General features: G+C 44.0%; 1 protein-coding gene across 1 annotated transcript; it reads right to left on the bottom strand.

Moving 5' to 3' along the window:
* Positions 1-7,974: 7,974 nt before the first annotated feature.
* On the bottom strand, positions 7,975-20,336 carry NFATC4 (nuclear factor of activated T cells 4). Its single transcript, XM_074294375.1, has 10 exons — positions 20,110-20,336; positions 17,780-18,878; positions 15,730-15,892; positions 14,910-15,109; positions 13,756-13,928; positions 13,231-13,371; positions 10,785-10,840; positions 10,396-10,522; positions 9,527-10,102; positions 7,975-8,570 (listed from the first exon to the last, which is right to left on the bottom strand). The coding sequence occupies exons 1-10, from the start codon at positions 20,213-20,215 to the stop codon at positions 8,503-8,505; spliced, it is 2,709 nt and encodes a 902-aa protein (XP_074150476.1). The 5' UTR covers positions 20,216-20,336; the 3' UTR covers positions 7,975-8,502.
* Positions 20,337-20,597: the final 261 nt, after the last annotated feature.

The following is a 20,597-nucleotide window of genomic DNA, read 5'->3' as shown; positions in this document are numbered from 1 at the left end:
CCACAAATATTGGGAGTGCAACAAATTATCAGCAGAAGATAATTTTGAAGATCACCAGAAATGGTCTGTTTCAATTGGAAACGGGAGGAAGACAGCCAGCGTAGACAGTGCAGAGTCCCAAGGAAGTGCAGTCTCAGTGTGGTGGTGCAGACTCTGCATGGTAGAGAATCTTCAGGGAAGAAATAAATCAGAAAAGGTCTGTTTCAATTGTAACTGGAGGGAGGCAGGGAAGCACAAATTTCTGAATACAAATGCCAGCGCAGATAGTACAGAATCCTGGGATCATGCAGACTCTGTGTGGCAGAGAATCTATGGGGAGGAATCTACAAGAATCTACAGCAGTGTTGGCCATTCTGCCCTGGTTGCAAGCCAGTAGATCAGCAGAGAAGTTATAAAACATCCAACACAAACACAAAAGATCAATAGTGAATCCCCAAACACCAGAATCTCAGGAGACCTGGCACACTCATCCAGCACTGGGAGTGAATCAGCACTGACCCAATGCAGCTGCAGCAGCTTGGAAAACCTCCCCTGCTCTAAAGGAAGACCTTAATTTAAAAAAAAAAAAAAAAAAAAGAGTAAAAATGTAAAGAGCACTCTGATAATAGACAGCTTTTATGGCAAAAGAGAAGAACAGATTTCAAATCCTGAGGAGATTAACAGCAAATGTCTCCAGATGAAGCCCCAAAAGGCAATATAACCTAATCCCCATCACACAAGGCTCTCCTAGAAGAAATTTAAAAGGATCTTAAAAGAGAGTTAGAAGAAAAATGGGGAAAGGAAATGAAAATTTTGCAAGAGGGTTTGGAATACGCAGCACAGAAACTATCTGAAGAAAATTCACTACAAAATAGACAGTGAAATGGAAAGAGCATATAATTCATTAAAAGATAGATTTGATAAGATGGAAAAAGAAAGCAACTCCCAGAAAAACAGAATTTGTGAATCAGAAAATAACTCCCTTGTGAAAGAATCCAACCATTCTGGAGAGCAATCTGGAATTATGCCAAAAAAGTTATCAAAATGTGCATACCCTTTGACCCAGCAGTGCTACTACTGGGCTTATATCCCAAGGAAATACTAAAGAAGGGAAAGGGACCTGTATGTGCCAAAATGTTTGTGGCAGCCCTTTTTGTAGTGGTTAGAAACTGGAAAATGAATGGATGCCCATCAATTGGAGAATGGTTGGGCAAATTATGGTATATGAATGTTATGGAATATTATTGTTCTGTAAGAAATGACCAACAGGAGGAATACAGAGAGGCTTGGAGAGACTTACATCAACTGATGCTGAGTGAAAGGAGCAGAACTAGGAGATCATTATACACTTCAACAATGATACTGTATGAGGATGTTTTCTGATGGAAGTGGATATCTTCAACATAGAGAAGACCTAATTCAATTCCAATTGATCAATGAGGACAGAATCAGATACACCCAGAAAAGGAACACTGGGAAATGAGTGTAAACTGTGAGCATTTTTTTTTTTGTTTGTTTTTCTTCCCAGATTATTTTTACCTTCCGAATACAATTCTTCCTTTGCAACAACAACAACAAAATTTGGTTCTGCACATATATATTGTACCTAGGATATACTATAAGATATTTAATATGTATGGGAATGCCTGCCATCTAGGGGAGGGGGTGGAGGGAAGGAGGGGAAAAATTCAGAACAGAAGGGAGTACAAGGGATAATGTTGTAAAAAAAAAAAAAAAAAGAGAGAGAGAGAGAGAGAGAGAGTATTACCTATGCATATGTACTGTCAAAAAAAAGTTATAATTATAAAATTAATTTTAAAAAAAGAAAAGAAAAGAAAAAAGAAAATAACTCCTTAAAAAACAGAATCTGTGAAATAGAAAAAAACAATTCCATAGTACAAAACAATTCATTTAAAAATTCAGTTGGACAAGTACAAAAAAAGTAAAAAAAATAATAATAAATGAAGAGAATTGAACAAATGGAAATTAATGACTCAATGAGACAACAAGAATCAGTCAAGCAAACCTCCCCCCCCCAAAAAAAAAGAAAAAGAAAAAAGTAAAATACCTAATTGGGAAAACAATTAACCTGGAAAATAGATCTAGGAGAGAAAATCTAAGGATTATTGGACTTACTGAAATACATGATGAAAAATAGCTTAGACACTATCTTTCAGGAAATCATCAAAGAGAACTGCCCAGATATCATAGAATCAGAAAGTAAAATGACTATTGAAAGAATTCACCAAATGCCTCCTGAAAGAGATCCCAAAATTAAAACCCCAAGGAATATTGTGGCTAAATTTGAGAATTATCAGACCAAGGAAAAAAATATTACAAATAGCCAGAAAGAAACAATTCAAATACTGAAGAGCCATAATAAGGATTACTCAGGACCTAGTAGTTTCCACTTTAAAGGATTGAAGGGCTTGGAATCTGATATTCTGAAAGGCAAAGAAACTTGGAATGTAGTCAAGAATAAATTACTCTGCTAAACTGAGCATTTTCTTTCAGGGAAGAAGATGGACATTCGATGAAACTGGTGAATTCCATTTATTTTTGATGAAAAGACCAGAACAAAACAAAAATTTGACCTCCAAATACAGAACTCAAGAGAAGCATAAAAAAGTAAAAAGGAAAAAAAAAACTCTTGAGAACTGTATTTCAGTTATGGGTATGCACCAAGAATACATGCATAATCTGATTTTACTGTTATGATATAAAAAAGAAACTAGGAATGGAAAGGGGATTTTAAATGAAAAAGGGGGAAAATAGAAGTAAATGAGGGAAATTACATCTCAGGAAGAGGCAAAGAAAACATCATAATTGAAGCAAAGAAGGAAGGGTGATGAATATTGTGTGAGTCTTACTGTCATCAGATTTGGCCCAAAGAAAGAATATTAGATATATTTGGTTTCACCAAGAAACATCTCTCATCTTATAGAAAAGTGGGAGGGGAAAGAGGAAAAGAGAAGAGGTAGGCTAAATAGGAGGGAAAAAGAAATAGTAGGGGAAAAGTATAAGAAAAAGAGGAAGGTCTCTAAAGGGAGAGGACTGCTTGAGGCAAGTAGTGCTCATAAGTAAAATACTGAGGAGGAGGGAAAGGGGAAAAGGAAAGAGAAAAGTATAATTTGAGATTAATAAAATGGCAGGAAATACAGAATTAGTAGTTTTAATTATAAATGTGACTGGGGTAAACTCTCCCATAAAACATAAATGGATAGCAGACTGGATTAAAAGCCAGAATCCTACAATTTGTTGTTTACAAGAAACACAATTAAAGCATAGTGATACATAGAGAGTAAAGGTAAAAGGCTAGAGCAGAATCTATTATGCTTCAGGTGAAGTTAAAAAAAAAAAAAAAAGCAGGGGTAGCCATCCATTTGATCTCAAAACAAGCAAAAGCAAAAATTGATCTAATTAAAAGAGATAAGGAAGGAAACTATATCTTGCTAATAAAGCAATATCAATATTAAACATATATGCACCAAGTGGTGTAGCATCTAAATTCCTAAAGAAGAAGTTGAGAGTTGCAAGAAGAAATAGATAGCAAAACTATAATAATGGGACAACTCAACTTTACTCTCTCAGAACTAGATAAATCAAACCACAAAATAAATAAGAAAGAAGTTAAAGAGATAAATACTAAAAAAAATAGATATGATAGATCTTTGGAGAAAATTGAATGGAGACAGAAAGGAATATAAATAAATAGCCTGACACTCAGGGGCCTCCAAAAGCAAACCCAAACCTCCCTTTCCAGACTTGGGTGAAAAGTGGTCAAAAGTGGAAAAAGTTTAAGGAGTCCAAGTTTGGAATACCCATCTTCCCGAGTTCAAATCTGGCCTTAAATACTTATTAGCCATGTGACCTAGGCAAGTCACCACACTCTGCCTCAGTTTCCTCATCTACAAAATGAGCTGGAGAAGGAAATGGCAAACTATTTCAATACTTCTGTCAAGAAAACCTCAAATGGGGTCACAGAATTAGAAATCACTGAAAAACAATAAAAGTCTAACCCTTTCTTTTTTAGATAAAGAAACTAAAGCCAAAAAAAAAAAATCAAATAATTTGTTCAAGGTAAATGACAGGCCAGATTATGAACCCAATTCCTCTGACTCCAAATACAACAATCTGTCCATTCAACTTGCCTTCTTAAGTCTGTTCCCTCTTCCAAGGCTGCCTAACTTCCTGATGAAACTATCTGAATCTCTCCAAGCCTAAACAATCCTACTTCTTCCATGCAACTTCCTTCTAGCCAGAATGAGCTCTCCTGAACTGCTACTACATTTTGTTTTAACCTCTCATTCCACCTTATGGTCTCATTAGTAAAGATGTATACTCGTCATCTCTACTAGATCAAGAGCTTCCAGATGGTAGGGTAGGTGGTAGGTGGGTAAGTCAAGCATATTTTATTTATCTTAGTGTTTCTCTGGTCCATTCTCTAGCATAATGTCTTGCACAAAGAACATATTAAGAAAAATTTCTTAAATGGTCAGAGGGGGTTTCCAAAGATTACCCAGAAAAAGAACACTAGAGTAATTATCCAAACTCTATAGTAATTGTTTCTTGGGCACACTAGTGTTTAGGACCTAAAGAAGGGAAATAGGCATCCCAACCACCTCTAACACATCAAACACATAAATTTACATTGCAGAAAACTAGGAAAGTGAGATGGGCAGAATCTTACAGACCACTGACTTCCCAGACAAAAGTCATCCTATCAACACTTCACCCAGCTCTTATCATATTCCCTCCAATTGCTAGTGTTTCCTTCTAAAAATTACCATGTAATCATTTTGCATATACTTATATATGCAATAAGTCCCATCCTTATGAGATAATCTATAAGCTCAGTCTTTATGAGCACATGTAGAATGTTCTGCTGATGCAATTTCCATATAAACTTGAGCTTACACCAACTGGTTCAAGTCTAGTAACTGAGTTAAAGAAGAGCTTTTTGTTTACATAAGCTGAAACAAGAATGAATTCAAAAGGCACCAATTACCCAATCCTAGTCTCTTAATTTTTATACTGTTTGGTTGAGTTCTGGTGAGAGAGACAATGCTGCAAGGCAAGAAAGCAAAGGTCTTCCCCATTGGAGGTCTTATAAATATCAACCTTTTTGCATTTATTCTTTCTCATTTTAGGGCAAGGAGATTTGAGATGGTTACGATCTTATCAGCTTCAAAAGTCAAGAGAGCGAACTACCAGATTCTCAGAACTGGAGTTTGTATCAGAATTTGCCAGAAGCATTATAATGAAGAGAGACATCCCAAACAACTTACCTGTCCCAGTATATTACTAGTAGAGATCTACACTCATCCATCCATCAAGCTTGCCACCATTTGGAAATTAACTTGATGGGTGAATGCTACATAGAAATCATCTTCAGTATAAGTCTACTGTTTTCAAGGAAAGCAATGACATAGGGGAAATTGTTAGAAGAGAAATGTTTGCCACTTCAATTCTTGCTTTTTATCTTTGAAGTAAATATATCTTTGTAAAAGTTAATTGCTGACAAAACCAATGCACCAAGATTAGAAGGGAAGCAAAAATCTGATAATTAATTTATACAGCCAATGTTTCTGATAAAGACCTTATTTCTAAAATATATAATTGACTCAAATTTATAAGAATACAAGCCATTCTCCAAGTGATAAATGATCAAAGAATACGAATAGACAATTTTCAGAAGAAGAAATTAAAGCCATTTCTAGTAATATGAAAAAATTCTCTAAATCACTATTGATTAGAGAAATGTACATTTAGATGACTCTGAGATAGCACTTTACCTCTCAGACTGGCTAAGATGACAGGAAAAGATAATAATAAATGTTGGAGGGGATATGGGAAAACTGGGACACTTATGCATTGTTGGTGGATTTGTGAACCATTCTGGAGAGCAATTTGGAACTATGCCCAAAGGGCTATAAGATTGTACATACAGTTTCATTCAGCAGTGTCACTACTGGTTCTGTATCAAAGGGATCAGCAAAAAGAAAAAGACCCATTTGTAGCAGTTCTTTTTGTTGTGGCAAAAAACTGAATGGATGTCCATCCATTGGGGAATAGCTGAATACGTTATGGAAATGAATGTAATGGATTGTTATTGTTATATAAGAAATAACTTGGCTGATTTCAGAAAAGACTAGAAAGACTTACATGAACTCATGCTAAGTAAAGTGAGCAGAACTAGGAGAACATTGTATACAATAACAGCAAGATTATATGATAATCAATGTGATAGACTTGGTTCTTCTTAGCAATATGCTGATTCAAGACAATTCCAGTAGAGTTGGGATGGAAAATGCCATCTGAATCCAGAGAGAGAACTATAGAGACTGAATGTGAATCGAAAGATAGTATTTTTTACCTTTTCTGTTTGCTTTTTCTTTCTCATAGTTTTTTTTTTTCTCTTTTGGTCTGATTTTTCTTGCATAATATGACAAATCTGGAAATATCTTTAAAAGAATTGCACGTTTAACCTAAAAATAGCTAACTATTTAAATGGTTAAATAGTACGGGAGCACTAATGATCATTAATGATAGAACAGGCTGGAATATACTGGAACAGAGATTTGAGCAATAGCTTTAGAAAAAAAATACCCATACACCCCACCAACACCTCAGAGAGTAACATACCCCTAGAACTGTGAGAAAGCAACCTAGCTAACTGCTCTAAGACAATAAGGCCAGAGTCAATTATCATATGGATATGTTTCCCCTAGTAAAAATGCAAATTTAAGGAGGACCTTTGTTGTTGTACCCTCAAGCTTAGAACAGTGCTTAGCATGTAGCAGTCATTTAATTAGATTGATAAAAGTAAATCCATTAATGCTATTTTTTACAGTCCAGGATTCTACCCCCCAACCTGAGAATATCATGTAAGTCTATGATGATAAGAACTTGTAAGAATCCCTGTCCTTCCCCAAATTAGCCCTGGAAATAAAAATCATAAGATTACCACATCCTACTATAGGAGAAGATATTCAAAATGGTAGTTGAGGCTTATCACTGATAAAGAATCTTATAACTAAGGTCCCCTGATGCTCTTATGCAACCAATGGGAGGTATCAATGCTGCTGACAGGGAAATTGTTGGGTTAACTAAGCTTGCCAGAGTATAATACCAAGGAGTTCAGTGCTGAACTGGACCACTATTGCTTCTCTCTTTGGTTTCCAGCCATTTCTCTAATTTTGCTCGTGTGTGTGTGTGTGTGTGTGTGTGTGTGTGTGTGTGTGTGAGTGTGTGTTCACTAGGGATTGGGATGAGGAGCCAGGAATATTAGAGCAAATATATGTACATTCCTAGGAAGTCAATTCAAAGAACACAGATTTCACTGACCACAGGCTGAGTAGAATCACAGCTTCAAATGTTCAGTGAATTGGACTGAATTATGAAATTATGAAAGCTCCCTGGGTTTAGTTCTAGTTCCAGTTCCATCACTGCTCATATGATCATAAGCAACTTATTTTGCCACTCTTGTTTCCTTGTCTATAAAATTACAAGGTTGGGCTTGAAAATGATCTCTGAGATTGGAAGGGACATTGGTCTAGAGCCTACCATCAAGTGATGAAATGCCCCTTGTCTAGATGAATCTTCAGGGCCTCTGCCTCAAGTGGGAGACAAATGGTAAAGCTAAACCTTGAAGGTTCACCTCTCTCAAGAACCTTCTATCTGTTAGTAGAGCTGTACTTCTGGTAGAATAGTTCTATCCTGGCCAGAGCTTTAAAGAGAAACATTCCTTCAACCAACAATCCCACCCCTTACTCCCTTCCCACTCCCAAACTCTATGAGTCTCAACAAAGCAGGTCTCCAGTTCCTTCCCTCACCAAGTTCACTTCCTCCCGGAAACTCTTGGGTTCAAGCCAGTAATTGGAGACCCGCCCAACCTTCCTCTTTCTCCTCCAACACAACTGGCTTCCTGAAATCAGGGCTAGAAAAACAACCTATCCCAATCTTCCCTTCCCCCAAATAACTCTGAGTCAATCATGCTAACCAATGAGCAGTTTATTATTAATACAGAATCTCCCCTGCCATCCAATATACCATATCCTGTACATATGATCTATATACACCCCTTACCCTTATTAGCCAGAATCCCAGGGGCCCCCTCTATCAGGACCAGGAGTCATCTCACTCTCCAGTCAAGGAGACCATGCCCCAGAAGCTCCCTGTATCTTCCCAAGCCTCCTTCTCTCCCACCACTGGTTCCAGTCTCCCACCCCTGTCTACTCCCTCTCCCCAAACCAAATCTTGTCCTCCCTGCCTCCAGGGCTTCCTAAGTAGCACCACTTGGTGGGGTGAGACCATAGACTAGAGTTGGGGCCAGGAACCCAAAGGTAGAATTAAGAAGCACCAGAGGAGGACTCTACCCCAAAACTATAGAAGGGGAAGGAGGGCAGGGAAGGGAAGGGAGGAAGGAAGAAGGGCAGTGAGGGAGTGAGAGAGGGAGGGAGAAGCCACCATCCAGGCAGAGGGAGCTTGGGGGCAGGTGGAGTACACCACCACAGCAACAATTCAGGCAGGAGGCTCTTCTCCAGGGGGCACAGGGAAGCCACTCAGGTCTCGGCCAATGATCTCACTCACTGGAAGGGAGAGGTGGGATGAGGAGCAAAAGGAAGTTGGAATAGGTTCCCTCTCTCCCCAAAAGCCTCAGACCCTTCCAGGCAGGCCATTACCTAAAGACTCTTAGGTCCTATACCTTAACTCAAGGTATTCCCACTATGTCTAAGTTTTTCCAACAGATAGTTGAAGTAGATCCTAGTCCCTCTTTTCTCAAAGCTATCTCACTTTCACCAGTGAGGTTCTCTAACCCCCAACCCCTATCACATCTCCACTACTGCAGAGAACACCAGCCCTGTTCTCTAATGTGGGGCCCCTTCTCCCCTTCCCACACCCCTTAGCCATTAAATAGAGTCCTGTGCATGCTACTTTACTCAGGGGTGGGGGTAATCTGAATGGCTCTTAGGGGGCAAATTCAGATCTTCACCTCCATGTGTGAAAAAGGAGAGAGAGATTTTCATGCAGCATTTGTGGGGAAAGGGGAAAAATCTCAGCCAAAAGCAGTAGCAAAGCATGATCACTTTCTACCCCCCTTCTCCATCCTGCTGGCCATTAGCATGAGAAAAGAAACCACAGAGTTTGAATAGTTGCAATAGGGCTGGAGTGGGATAGACAGAGCATCACAAATACCCCTGAGTTTAGAGCCACCCCATATTTCTTCTAGGGCAGCTACACTCAAGAGACCAAAAGAATCTCATTGTACACATACTCTGAGGGTATCCCAGAATCTGCCTAATCCCAACTTGACAAAAAGGCTATTAATAACTAAAGGAGATCCCCAAAGTCCATTATAACCTCCCTCCCTGTAGCACCCTCATCCAAATCCATCCTCAAGTATTAGCAGGATCAATTCCCAGGAAGCCATATCTTTGTCACTAAAAAAAAGAGACTAGGTCCCATTCTATTTGGATAAGGCCTCCTCCCAACTGAAAGACACAGACATAGAGATATGTATCCCACCCAGACCCCACCTACCCACCTTCTTCCAGTGTGATGCCCTGGATGGGGACGCTCTCTCGGAAGCCACTGCCATAGCTGCCCCTGTCTTTCTCCTGTTCTGGGGCTCCCTCCCCTGTGCCATATCCTGACCCCACTTCATCATAGCCCTCAGCAGCAGGGTGGGCACCCTGGGGTGAGAAGGGCCCCTCAGGTTGGGGAGAGGAGGGCAATGGGGGTTGGTAGGCAGCCGGTGGTGGAAAAGGCAGCCCCAGGGAGAAGGGGGCCCCACCTCCTCCATAGGGGTCAGCAGAGAAAGGTCGAGGAAGAAAGCTATTAGGGGGAGGAGGACGGGGGCAGCCAGGACTCCCATTAGGCTCTGGAAACAACCTCAAGCCAGGCCTATAGGAAGGAGGGCCTGTCTGGGGATAGAGCGGGGGCGTCCCAAAGTTGAACCCCTCAGACAAATATGGGGGTTCATAGGAAGAATCATCAGGGGGATAAGAAGAATAGGAGGGTCGGGGTGGTGAGAAGTCCATGTCGGTACCAAAAGGAGGGCCAGGAGCTGAAGGAAAACCATGGATTGATGAATCTGGGAGTGGCTCCTCTTTGAAGATCACTGGGAATGGTGAGAAGGAAGCGGGGAAGGACACAAATGTAACAATGAAAAGGGGTTCTAGGTGAGGGGCTTTCTGCCCGCCTTAGTCTCTTCCCCTCCCTGCTACCCCTTTAACTCTCCTCACTTCTCCCTGGAGTGGGCGGAAGCCGTTTCTCTGGGAAGCAGGAGAGGAAGGAAGCCCAGTCAAGAGGCAGGCGCCCCAGGGCTCATTCTTGAATAAGGGGTCAGTGTCACTCCTCTCATCAGCGCCCACTGAGCCTCCCCACCAGACCTCGTGCCCTCCTGCATCATACCAGGCAGGAACTTGAAGCTCTGAGTAGGACTTCTTTTCCTCCTTCCATTGGAGACGTAGAAGTAGACCTGGACAGGTCGTGAAACTCTTTTATTGCTATACTCAGGTACAGCCAAAGTCAACGTCACCTGGGGGGGAGAGGGGATAAATGAGAAACCGAGAACAGCCCAAAAATCCTTTCCCAGGACACTAACCCAGGCTCCAGCCTTTTTTTCATCTCTTATTGAGTAGAATTCATCCAGAAGGGAGATATCCAATTCCAGGGTTCCCAGGCTGCCCTCTTGTGGAGAGAATGTAGCCCATGAAGCATATTGGGCTGGAGCAGTGGGGAATTTCCGGGCTATCCACCTCCCCCAAGCAAGCGGGAGTCCCCCAAGAATACCATATTACCTCATTGCTTTTCAGCCTGTTCACAGTGGCCTCCTCCTCCCACTGCAGCTTTCCATCTGTGAGAAGGGGACATGGAGCTCAAGCTCTACTCTCCTACCCCCCACTCCAGAGAGAAGAGAAAGGCAAAACATACAAAAGGGAACCCCCACAATGTTACTAAACTACCTCAGTTGGAGGGGAATTTGGACTGCTCATAACCAGAGAAACCAAGAATTAGTGTATCCCAAACTCAAATAGTCATATTTCATTGAATCACAGCTTTGGATGGGACTTCTGAGCTTATTTGATCCAATCCATAGCTGAATAGGCAGGTAGGTGGACAGAGGGCTGAGCCAGGACTCAGAAAGACTCATCTTCCGAAGCTGAAATCCGGCCTCAGACACTTCTTAATCATGAGACCCTAGGCAAGTCACTGTACTCTGCCTCAGTTTCCTCATCTGTAAAATGAACTGGAAAAGGAAATGGCAAAGCACTCCAGTATCTTTGCCAGGAAAACCCCAAATGGGAGCATGAAGAGGCAGACTTGATGGAAATGAATGAATAACAATACCTGAACAGAAACCTCTTTTATAATATATCTGATGAGTGATCATTCAATCTCTATTTGAAGGTCTCCTCTAATGAGGACTAATAGCTCTTTCAGACTATTATAAAGTTAAATATTAAACTTTCAAACCTAAATCTGCCTCTTTTCAACATATACTGATCCACCTCAGTCTTAATTCTTTTTTACCTCCAAGGTCAAGTATAACAGTCTAACTGATGACAATCCTTAAAATACTTGAAAGCAGATAATATGTCCTATTCCCCCCTGGCCATTTCTTCTTAAGGCAAGATATCCTACTGCTTCGAGTTCCTTAATCATTTGGTCACTGTCCTCTATATCTTCCTTTGACAATGTACTTCCTAATATGTAGCAGCCAGACCCAACACTGTCCAACTGTGGTCTGACCAGAGTAGAATGGAAAAAAGCTTATCACTACTCTCATCTCATCACTTATCTTCCATTTATACATCCATCTGTTTGTATCTAAATCTATAATTCTCTTTGAAAAGACTTATTGATCTCATTTGATATTTGTTTTAATGAAGGGACAACTACACAGTATGACTTTGAGGTACAGAAAAGTATCACACCACAATCAGACCCCCATCAGGTCTGCAGGTCTGAGATCAAGAGCTAGACTAATGATTTTCAAGGTGCCTTGCCAATTGAAAATATTGTATCCTAGGAATTAGATTCAATTTTATTACTATGATACAGAAAATCAAACTGAGGATAGGTGAGGGAAAGAACCAATGTAGGGTCAGTGGTAGATCCAGACAACCTTAATATGATTCTATAACTTGCATAATGCTTTGCCCTTTGGTAGAAACCAGATTATTCCCTAATATCAAACACATCACTTAGAAGGGCACTGGAATCTCCTTTTCTGGACCATAGGACAAATGGGAAAGAAAAAGCTGGCTCAACCTAAATGAGTGCCTTTTCCCTTTTCACAAGTCTACCTACATGTGTACTCTAGATTTCATTCTAGCTAGGCTTTATGGTTAAGCAGAGTCTATCTTCCACTAATGGTAGGAGTAGGGTTCTTGGGAAACTAAAAAAAAAGTAGAAGCAGATGTCTAGGACTTCAAAGCTTCAGAATGGAAAGCATGGCCCTTAGAAATCCTTCTATTTCCCTTCTTCAGATGTCTTATCATCCTAGCCCAGAAATACTTTCTCATTCCACCCACCACCAAACACCTGAGTAGATTTCATCTTTGGGAATCATATGAGGGAATCTCTGTTTCATAGCTGTTTTGTGCTATTGAAGCTACAATTTAGAATGGAGAAGCTACCTAAAATTTGGAAGATGGAAGTTAAGATCCCCTTTATTCAATATTATCCCACTTCCCACAATCCCATGGAAGCCAAGTTGGCTCTCCCTTAATTATAGTAATTAAGTCCTTGTAGAGAAAAAATAAAAAATTAGATAGTAAAATTCAAATAGATGAATGATATAAACTTTAAACAAACCCCCAGAATGACAGCAGTGCTAGCTTTCCTTTATTTCAACATCATCTGGAATAGTGGGTGCCACTGTTATATGTATATAATTTATATATTATATATAGAGAGAATTAAACTATAATATAAATTATTTCTAACTTTTGCATTGTATTCAGTTTTCCCAAATATTCTTGCACATACTATCTTATTTTATCCATTGGGGGGGGGGGGAGGAAGAAGTCACATATGCCTCCCAAGACTGAGTTTTCCTGTCTCTAGAACTGAGTACTTGGAGGCATAGATGATTTCCCCTCCCCCCACCCAGTCGTCCAGATAGTTTGTTCCAGAATCCCAACACTTCCCTTAGTCCTAACTTTTCTTCCTTGCACTGGACTTCACTTTTCCTCCCATGTTTCTCTAGCATGGGTTCTACTCACTCCCTTGAATACTCACCAGGGCCCCTCTCAATGAAAACCACCTTGGAGTCTGGCAAAAAATTGGCTCCTGACAGCACCAGCTCCTCACCCCCACGAACAGAACAGGCACTCAGGTTATAGGCTTCTACCTGGGGCAGCTCCTGCGCTGAACGCTGGGCTGCAATCAGAAAGGGTGAGGGGCTGGGCAAGGATGTGGATAATGTGAAGCAGCCTCCCCTTTCCCTCACCACTCGCTGGTTCTAGAGTTGGGCCACAACAGGAGGAAATCCTACCCTTCACCCTCATGCTAGGGTGAAGCAAGCATAGGCATCCCAGCAGATCCGTGGACATGCAGACTGGGAATGACAGGATCCCAGCAGTGTGGAGGGGAACCATAGGCAAGGAGGTGAGTTGGAAAGCCTTCTGCAAACAGATAGGCAGAAAGACTAACGGAGAAGCAGCTGGGACAATAGGAATAGCATAAGCAGGAGAACATGGAAGCACAGAAAAACCTAGCTATTCTTCCGGGGCTCCCCTGACCCAGCCCTCTCTCTTTGCTCACAGCACTCAATGGGTACTGAAGCCACCTGCACCGACACGACCTTTCCGCCACCCTGTGGCACGTGTACACGGAACACAAGCCGGACCCTTGTATTCTTGCGGCCAATGTCTGTCTCCCCCTTGCGCAGCTCTATGTCTGAGTTCCGAAGCTTCAAGATTCCAGCGCAGTCAATGCTGTCCACATGGGGTCAGGGGAAAACGTTAAGAACCACTTTACTCTTTCCTTCCTGGACCAAGATGAACTTCTCCAAGGGAACACATTCAAGACCCTTCCCATTTCACTTAGTCGCCAAAGTGATTTTCCAACAACCTCCAGGTTCGATTATGTCACTTCCCTCTCCCTCCCATCCACCCATTTAATAAATTCTAATTATCTCCCTATAGGTAATAACCTCTAGATCAAATGAAAACCCCTCTATCTGGTAATTAAAGTCCATAACCTGTCTTCTTCCCAACTTGCTAGTGTGCTCATACTTTGTTTTTCTGCATAAACTCCTGAGCCAGAGACACGGGCTTTCTTGGTGGTCCTTCACACCATCCGGGAGTGTTGCTTTTGCCTGGATTATCCTCCATATTTGGAATGTTCCCTCTTCTCACTTCCACATTTAAGGCTTAGCTCAAATCCCACCTTCTCTGGGATGCTTTTCCCAGCCCCTCCCTTTTCCTACTAACTTTCTAAGATAACCTTCCATTTTATGTGCATCTAGTTATTAGACAGTGAACACCTTAAGCGCAGGCAATTGCCTTTCTTTATGTCTAGCACTTAGTACAGTGCCTAGCATCTAGTAAGTGCTTAATAAATGCTTATTCATTAACAAATATACTCCCCTTTTAATTTCCTGACTTATTTGAAGAACTGGATACTAGATACCCTAATTAAAAATTAACTCCCCAAAAGCAAGAGTGATACCCCCCAATTGCACCCCATCTTATCCCCAAACAGACTTCTCTAAGGGATTTAATGACCTAAAACAATGATACCGTCCCACCTCCTAGAAACAGTCTTGCAGGAACATATTCTTAGCCCTTTTTGGAGGAAGGGGGTAAGGGGAAGAAAGAAGAGGAATGGATGACCTGGTCCTGGATGCTGGGCCCCCTTGAAGGCTCCTGGTCCCCAGGCCCTGCTGGCACTAAAGAGTGTAAGTGAAGACTCACTTGGCAGCCATGTTGTTCTCAGGGAGCAGAGTCATCTCTAGCACCTTAGTACCACTGACCACAGCCTCATAACTAGCTGTGGCTACCATCTTGCCAGTAATGCGGTGGACTTGATAGAAGGCGTGGGGCCTCAAGTTCCGCTCATCTGCTGTACCAATGAACATCTGCAGAGTTAATGGCTTCTCATTGTAGCCTAGTAGCTAATGGAGGAAAATAGGGAGTATGAGTTAGAGCTTACTACAGTAGCATCCATAATATATCCCAAGATTTTCAGAGATTGAGGTTGAGGGTGAAGAATAAAAGAAAAACTGGAATATATTTCTCAGGGGAGGTAGAGCATGGGCTACTGGGAAAAGATGGCCTGGAGTAAGAGTGTTGCTCTTGGAGAAGGGCCCAGACTTGGATGGGGAGATGGCAGAAGAAAGTTGAAGGAGACATTGGACTCAATGTAGTGACAATCTAATTCCCAGTGACCTTTGACTTCACTCTAACCTTACCCCCTGACATCTAGCTGACCATCCTTCTCTAGAGCAAATTGTAAAAACTCCCAGGGGATGAAATGAGGGGGAAATGGCATGGGGGGAGAAGGGGGAATGGGGAGGGATTAGTATCAGAGAATCTGAAAGAAAGCGTACCCACTCTTATTCTCCTCCTTGAAGCAGCCTAGCCCCTCCTCCAGTCTGCTAACCAGGCAGGTCAGAGCTGCCAGGGATCGTGGGAAAGGGCATGGTTATGGGGCTACACAGCTGGAGCCCATCTGTCCTAAGGGCTGGGAGTAGAGAAGGGACAGAATGCTTCCTTCAATAAAGCCTCTGGTTACCTTGACCACAGGATGTCCCCCTGGTGTGGCTTTGACAGCACCTCTGCTGCCCTCTGTCTCATAGTGGGCACGGTGATGGGCTCTGGGTTGTACTTCAATTCTCAGCTCCAGTTGTTCAAATTGGCTGGGGAGGGGCCAGTCCAGGGGGGGTAGTGCTGAGGCCCTGGCAGGGGAGGGAAAAGGAAAATCGATATCCCTCTTCTCCTGGTTTCAAAACTAGGATAACTTTGACCCAAACTCCCCCCTGAGCTTTACTCCCACCTCTGAGCTCCCTAAGAATTAAGAGAGAAATAGCTATAGAGGAACACAGGAGACAGAACACCTGGATCCACTCAGAGCTCTGGAAGAAGTAGCAACATGACAGGAACAAGTGTATTCTCTGCTTCTTCAAAGACCCAGAAATTAGAGCTCTAGAACATTATGGATTAGAAAGTTAGGAAGGAAAGTTGGGCTTTTCGTTTTCTTACATACCTAATTGTTTCTCTAATCCTTCTATACTTCAGTATGAGACAGAGAAGATAAAAGTATAAATCAGTATTTTAGAATGAGAAGAGACCTTGGAGGTCATATAATTGGAATAACTTTATTTTGCAAATGAAGAAATTTAGGAATCACATGGATTAAGTGATTTTACTAAAGTCATTGAATTAATAGAAGAATACAGGTCTCCTGATTCATAGTCTAAAGCTCTTTCCAATACTAATAACAATAAAAGCAGTAACATGCTTATATAATCATTTAAAGTTTTCTAGTACCTTATGAGATAGGTGGTATATTATTGCCATTTCACAGATAAGAAAACTGAGTCTCAGCAAAAATTACATAGCTAATGTTAAAAATTCAAATCTGGCTTCAGATACCTTCTAGATCAGTGGTCCTCAAAGTTTTTAAAGAGAGGGCCAGTTCACTGTCCCTCAGACTGTTGGAGGGTTGGACTATGGTAAAAACAAAAACTCACACTCTGTCTCCACTCCTCAGCCCATTTACCATAACCCAATGGGCCGAATAAATGTCTGGGCTGGCCCTAGAGCAGTGGTTTGAAAACCCCTATATCTAGATGCATGACCCTGGGCTAGTGACTTAACTCTGCCTCAGTTGCTTCATCTGTAAAAGGAGAAGGACAAGGAAATGGAAAGTCACTCCAGTATCTTTGCCAAAAAGACCCCAAATGGGGTCACAAAGAGTTGGACATGACCAAAGAACAACAACTAGTGTCAAAGCTGAAATTCAAACCCAGAACTCTGATTCCAGGTACAACATTCTTCTCACTCTTACTACTTTGAGAGCTCTAAAAGCGGAGTCCTTTGTATTACTCCAACTACTCAGAATGAAGGCTTGTTAAATGATAGGTTCTTACAGAGCTCATTAGAAGGAATCTCCTCCAAACTTTCATCTAGATGAGTCAACCTGCAGCAAGTCTAACTCTTTTGTCCAGTTTGAGCCAACTCAATCACACATGGCAGAAATTTAAAATAATAACAACTAGCATTTATATAGCACTTTAAGGTTTACAATTACATATATACATATATATATATATAATTTGAATTTATTCTTATAACAACTTTGAGAGATGTTATTATCAGACTTATTTTACAGATGAGGAAACTGAGGTTAAATAATTTGCTCATGTTCATATAGCAACCAAATTATCTATCTGAGGTAGGTTTTGAACTATGTTCTTCCTGTCTTCAGCTCCTACACACAATCTCCTGTGCTATCTAGCTACTTCTAATTAAGTATACAAGTAAACAAGGGTCTGGGTAGATAGAAGGATTGAGGAAATAGCATTTTTTAAAAAGTCAAAACAAAGTAGCATGAAATTAAGTTGCAAAGTTGTATTCATTCATAAATATCCATTTTTGTCACCAAGTTAGTTCTAGCCTAGCATGTAGGAAGCAGGGAGAGAAAAAATCTCTTGATGTGGGATGAAAGAAGTCTTCTTCAGTCCTATCCCCTTCTCCCTGCCAGTCTACTCAGCAGAAACAGACAGCAGATGGCTCACCTCCCCTTCCCCAAGCTTACAGAAAGGGGTCTCTGGTACCCTCACCTGAAGATGGGGCTATGTCCCCCAATTCGGGCCTTGGACCAGGACAGTGGGGAGGGCACAGCCAGGTAGTCCATGCCAGGTACATCTTTTCGAAGAGGTCCAGGAGGGGCCACAGCTTCCTCCCCACCTGGTACAGGTTTTCCATTACATGGAGTAGAGTCTTCAGGTCGGGCTAATGCCACTGCCTGTTCACTGGATGTCCGTCGAGTCTTCTGGGGGATACTCTCAGCTGGTGGGGCCCCTACATAGTCGAAGGGGCCAGGGGAGCCAGGATCCCGAGCCAGAGGTGGTGGTGGTGGGGGAGTTGGCTCAGGCCCTTCATCCCCCAGACTTCCTCTGCGGGACAGGGCAGGGGAGGCTGAGGATGGTGTGCCAGAGCTGGAATAACGCCTTTTGCCACAAGGGGAGGCTGGTCGGGGGGAGGCTGGGGCTGGGCCTGGGGCACTAAGGAGCAGCCAGCTGTCCTCAGGCCCCCGACCTCCAGGACTGGGACCATATACACCCCAGGGATCATCAGGGGTCCAAGGCCGAGGGGAGGCTCGAGGTGAGGGCAGTGGAGACCCCAGGCCAAATCTTGAAGCTGCCTCATTCAGTTCTGACTCTACTTCATCACAGGCAGCATACAGGGCTGCCTCATCAGAGGCATCTGAGAAGAAACTCCAGGAGGACAAACTACTGCTCCCAGGACTGGGACTAAAGAAGGAGCCTCCACTGCCAGGACCTCCAACCTCTCGGTAGCCTCCAAAGCCATCAGGTGGTGGATAATCACGGGGAGAGCCATCACCCCAGTTGTCTGGGGCATCCTCTAGTGAGGGTGGAGGATCAGGTGTGGGGGAGATTGAGGTGATGCGAATGCTTGGGCACTCCAAGATTCTGCCCCCTCCAGCCCCTCCAGGTCCCCCACCAGGTCCCCCCAGCCTCACCAATCGGGCTGGCTGACTCTCCCAGGTACCAGGTGGTGGTGCAGGCCTCGGGGGTGGGGAGTGCATGCCCGGCCTCGATGGTGGGGGCCGAGGGATGCCAATAGGGGAGGCACCATAGGGAGGAGGTTCACCCAGAGCCAAACTGCAGCAAGAGGGGGAATCTTCTGTGTCCAGCTCTGTGAAAGAGAAGGGAAGAAAAGGGGTGGGGTGGGGGCAGGAGATGGAATCTTTGTCCCACAGAGGCTTCTGACTACCCAAGTTCTCTCTACCCATCAGGCTCCACCACATGGAAAGATTCCTGCGGCATCCCCAGACATGACAATAAAGGAGATGTGCCCTCCAGTTACAGGTGTCCCTGTAGCTCTGGAAGCTATCCTGCCAACCAGACCATCTCCTTGAACCCTGAAGGGGTACCGGGGAACAAGATATCTTCAATTCCAAGGTGGGCTTCAAGAGGGTGGGGCCACGAGGAAGGGGGCTGGACTTAGGCTTCGGGGCGTGACTAAGAGGGGTTTGGTTGGGGTGAGGCTTGTTAAGAGCAGAGGAGGGTTTAGGGCGGTGTTGGGCGGGGCCGGGGGCGACACACACATGAACCCAATTAGCAGCGGTTCCCAAACCCCCAAACTGCGCTGGCAGGCTCCTCTGTTACCATCGTAACCGTGGCCTGGCCCCGGGGGCCCAGGGAAGAAGGGGGGGGCACCGTGACTGTGGTGACTAGGGGTGGGCGGAGAGGGCGGGGTCTCCTCTCCCCCTTCCCCCAAATCCGGAGGAGGAGAGAAGGTGGTTGCGTGCCGGGACGAGGAGGGGGGGTCGAGGGGGGCCGCGGATTCCGTGCAAGCATCGGCCGCCGCCCCCGGCTCTTCCCAGCCATCTGCCTCTCATTGCGGCCAGACGAAGGGGGGCATCCTCGAAACTCGGAGGGGGAGCTCCGGCGGGACCTGAGGTTCCCTCTCCACCCTAGTTTTGTTTCGTCCGGTCCTGCCCCATCTCCCGGGCCTAGAGGCTTTCTGGTAGGAAGCATGGGATAGGACGCGACCCAAAGCAGGGCTTCATCTTCTCCGGAGGATGTTCCATGTCCCCCAGATCTCAACCCGGTTGTGTCCATTTGTCAGTCCCTCCCTTCTTCCCTCCAGTTCCCCGTCCTAGTGACAGCCGGCGCTGGAGGCGGTGCGCCGCGGACCAGCCGGCCCCCACCCCCCACCAGAGCCGCGACCTAAAAAGGAAAAAGCAGTGCCCATGCCCCCAGCCCCATCTCTACGACCCCCAAGCTCCAAGGAATCCCTCTCATGGCTGCCTCAAATCTTTTATCCTCCCGCCCCAACATTCGCAAGCCCCTAGATTCACAGACCCCAGCCCCTCCAACCCCCCCTCCCTGGACCCCAAAACCCTTTTCGACCCCGCACTAACCTTCCCCTGGCCCAGGCCCCCCTGTCCCCAGCGGGGGGGCCTCTTTCTCCTCCCCGAACACCAGTTTAAATTCCAGCTCCTCATCCTCGCAGCTCGCAGCCCCCATAGATCTGGCCAGAGTCCCTAGGCCTGTACTCGGGGCTGGGGGGGGGGCTTCTGCGTCCTCACCCGGGGCTTGCCCCCGCCGCCGCCGCCTCCACCCGCCCGACGCCCCCTCTTTATTATAGAAACTTTTCCAAACTTTTTCCCCCAAACTTCTTCAAAGCGGCCCCCCCTCAGCTCGTCTCTGATTGGCTGTCCGGGATGCTTCAGCTCCTCCTCCTGGGATGAGATGGGAAAACCACGCGCCCCTCGTCCCAGTCCACCCTCCCCCCCCCCACACTAGTTTTCTCCCCCTCCCTCTCCTACCAAAAAAAAAAATTGAATTGGAAAATGGTCCCTCCTGCACTCCTCCGCGTGGTACAATCTTATTGACGCCTATTGGCCAA

This window comes from Sminthopsis crassicaudata, chromosome 2, assembly GCF_048593235.1.
Source record: "Sminthopsis crassicaudata isolate SCR6 chromosome 2, ASM4859323v1, whole genome shotgun sequence".
Taxonomy (NCBI): domain Eukaryota; kingdom Metazoa; phylum Chordata; class Mammalia; order Dasyuromorphia; family Dasyuridae; genus Sminthopsis; species Sminthopsis crassicaudata.
Note: the sequence above shows the minus strand (reverse complement) of the source record. Positions and strands in the feature narration are given on the sequence as shown.

Coding starts and splice junctions, on each gene's coding strand:
- NFATC4 (XM_074294375.1), bottom strand. CDS start 20,215: ATGGGGGCTGCGAGCTGCGAGGATGAGGAGCTGGAATTTAAACTGGTG. Junction 13,929..14,909: donor GAGAACAACATGGCTGCCAA/GTGAGTCTTCAC, acceptor CCATGTGGACAG/CATTGACTGCGCTGGAATCT. Junction 10,103..10,395: donor GAGCTTCAAGTTCCTGCCTG/GTATGATGCAGG, acceptor CACCATTCCCAG/TGATCTTCAAAGAGGAGCCA.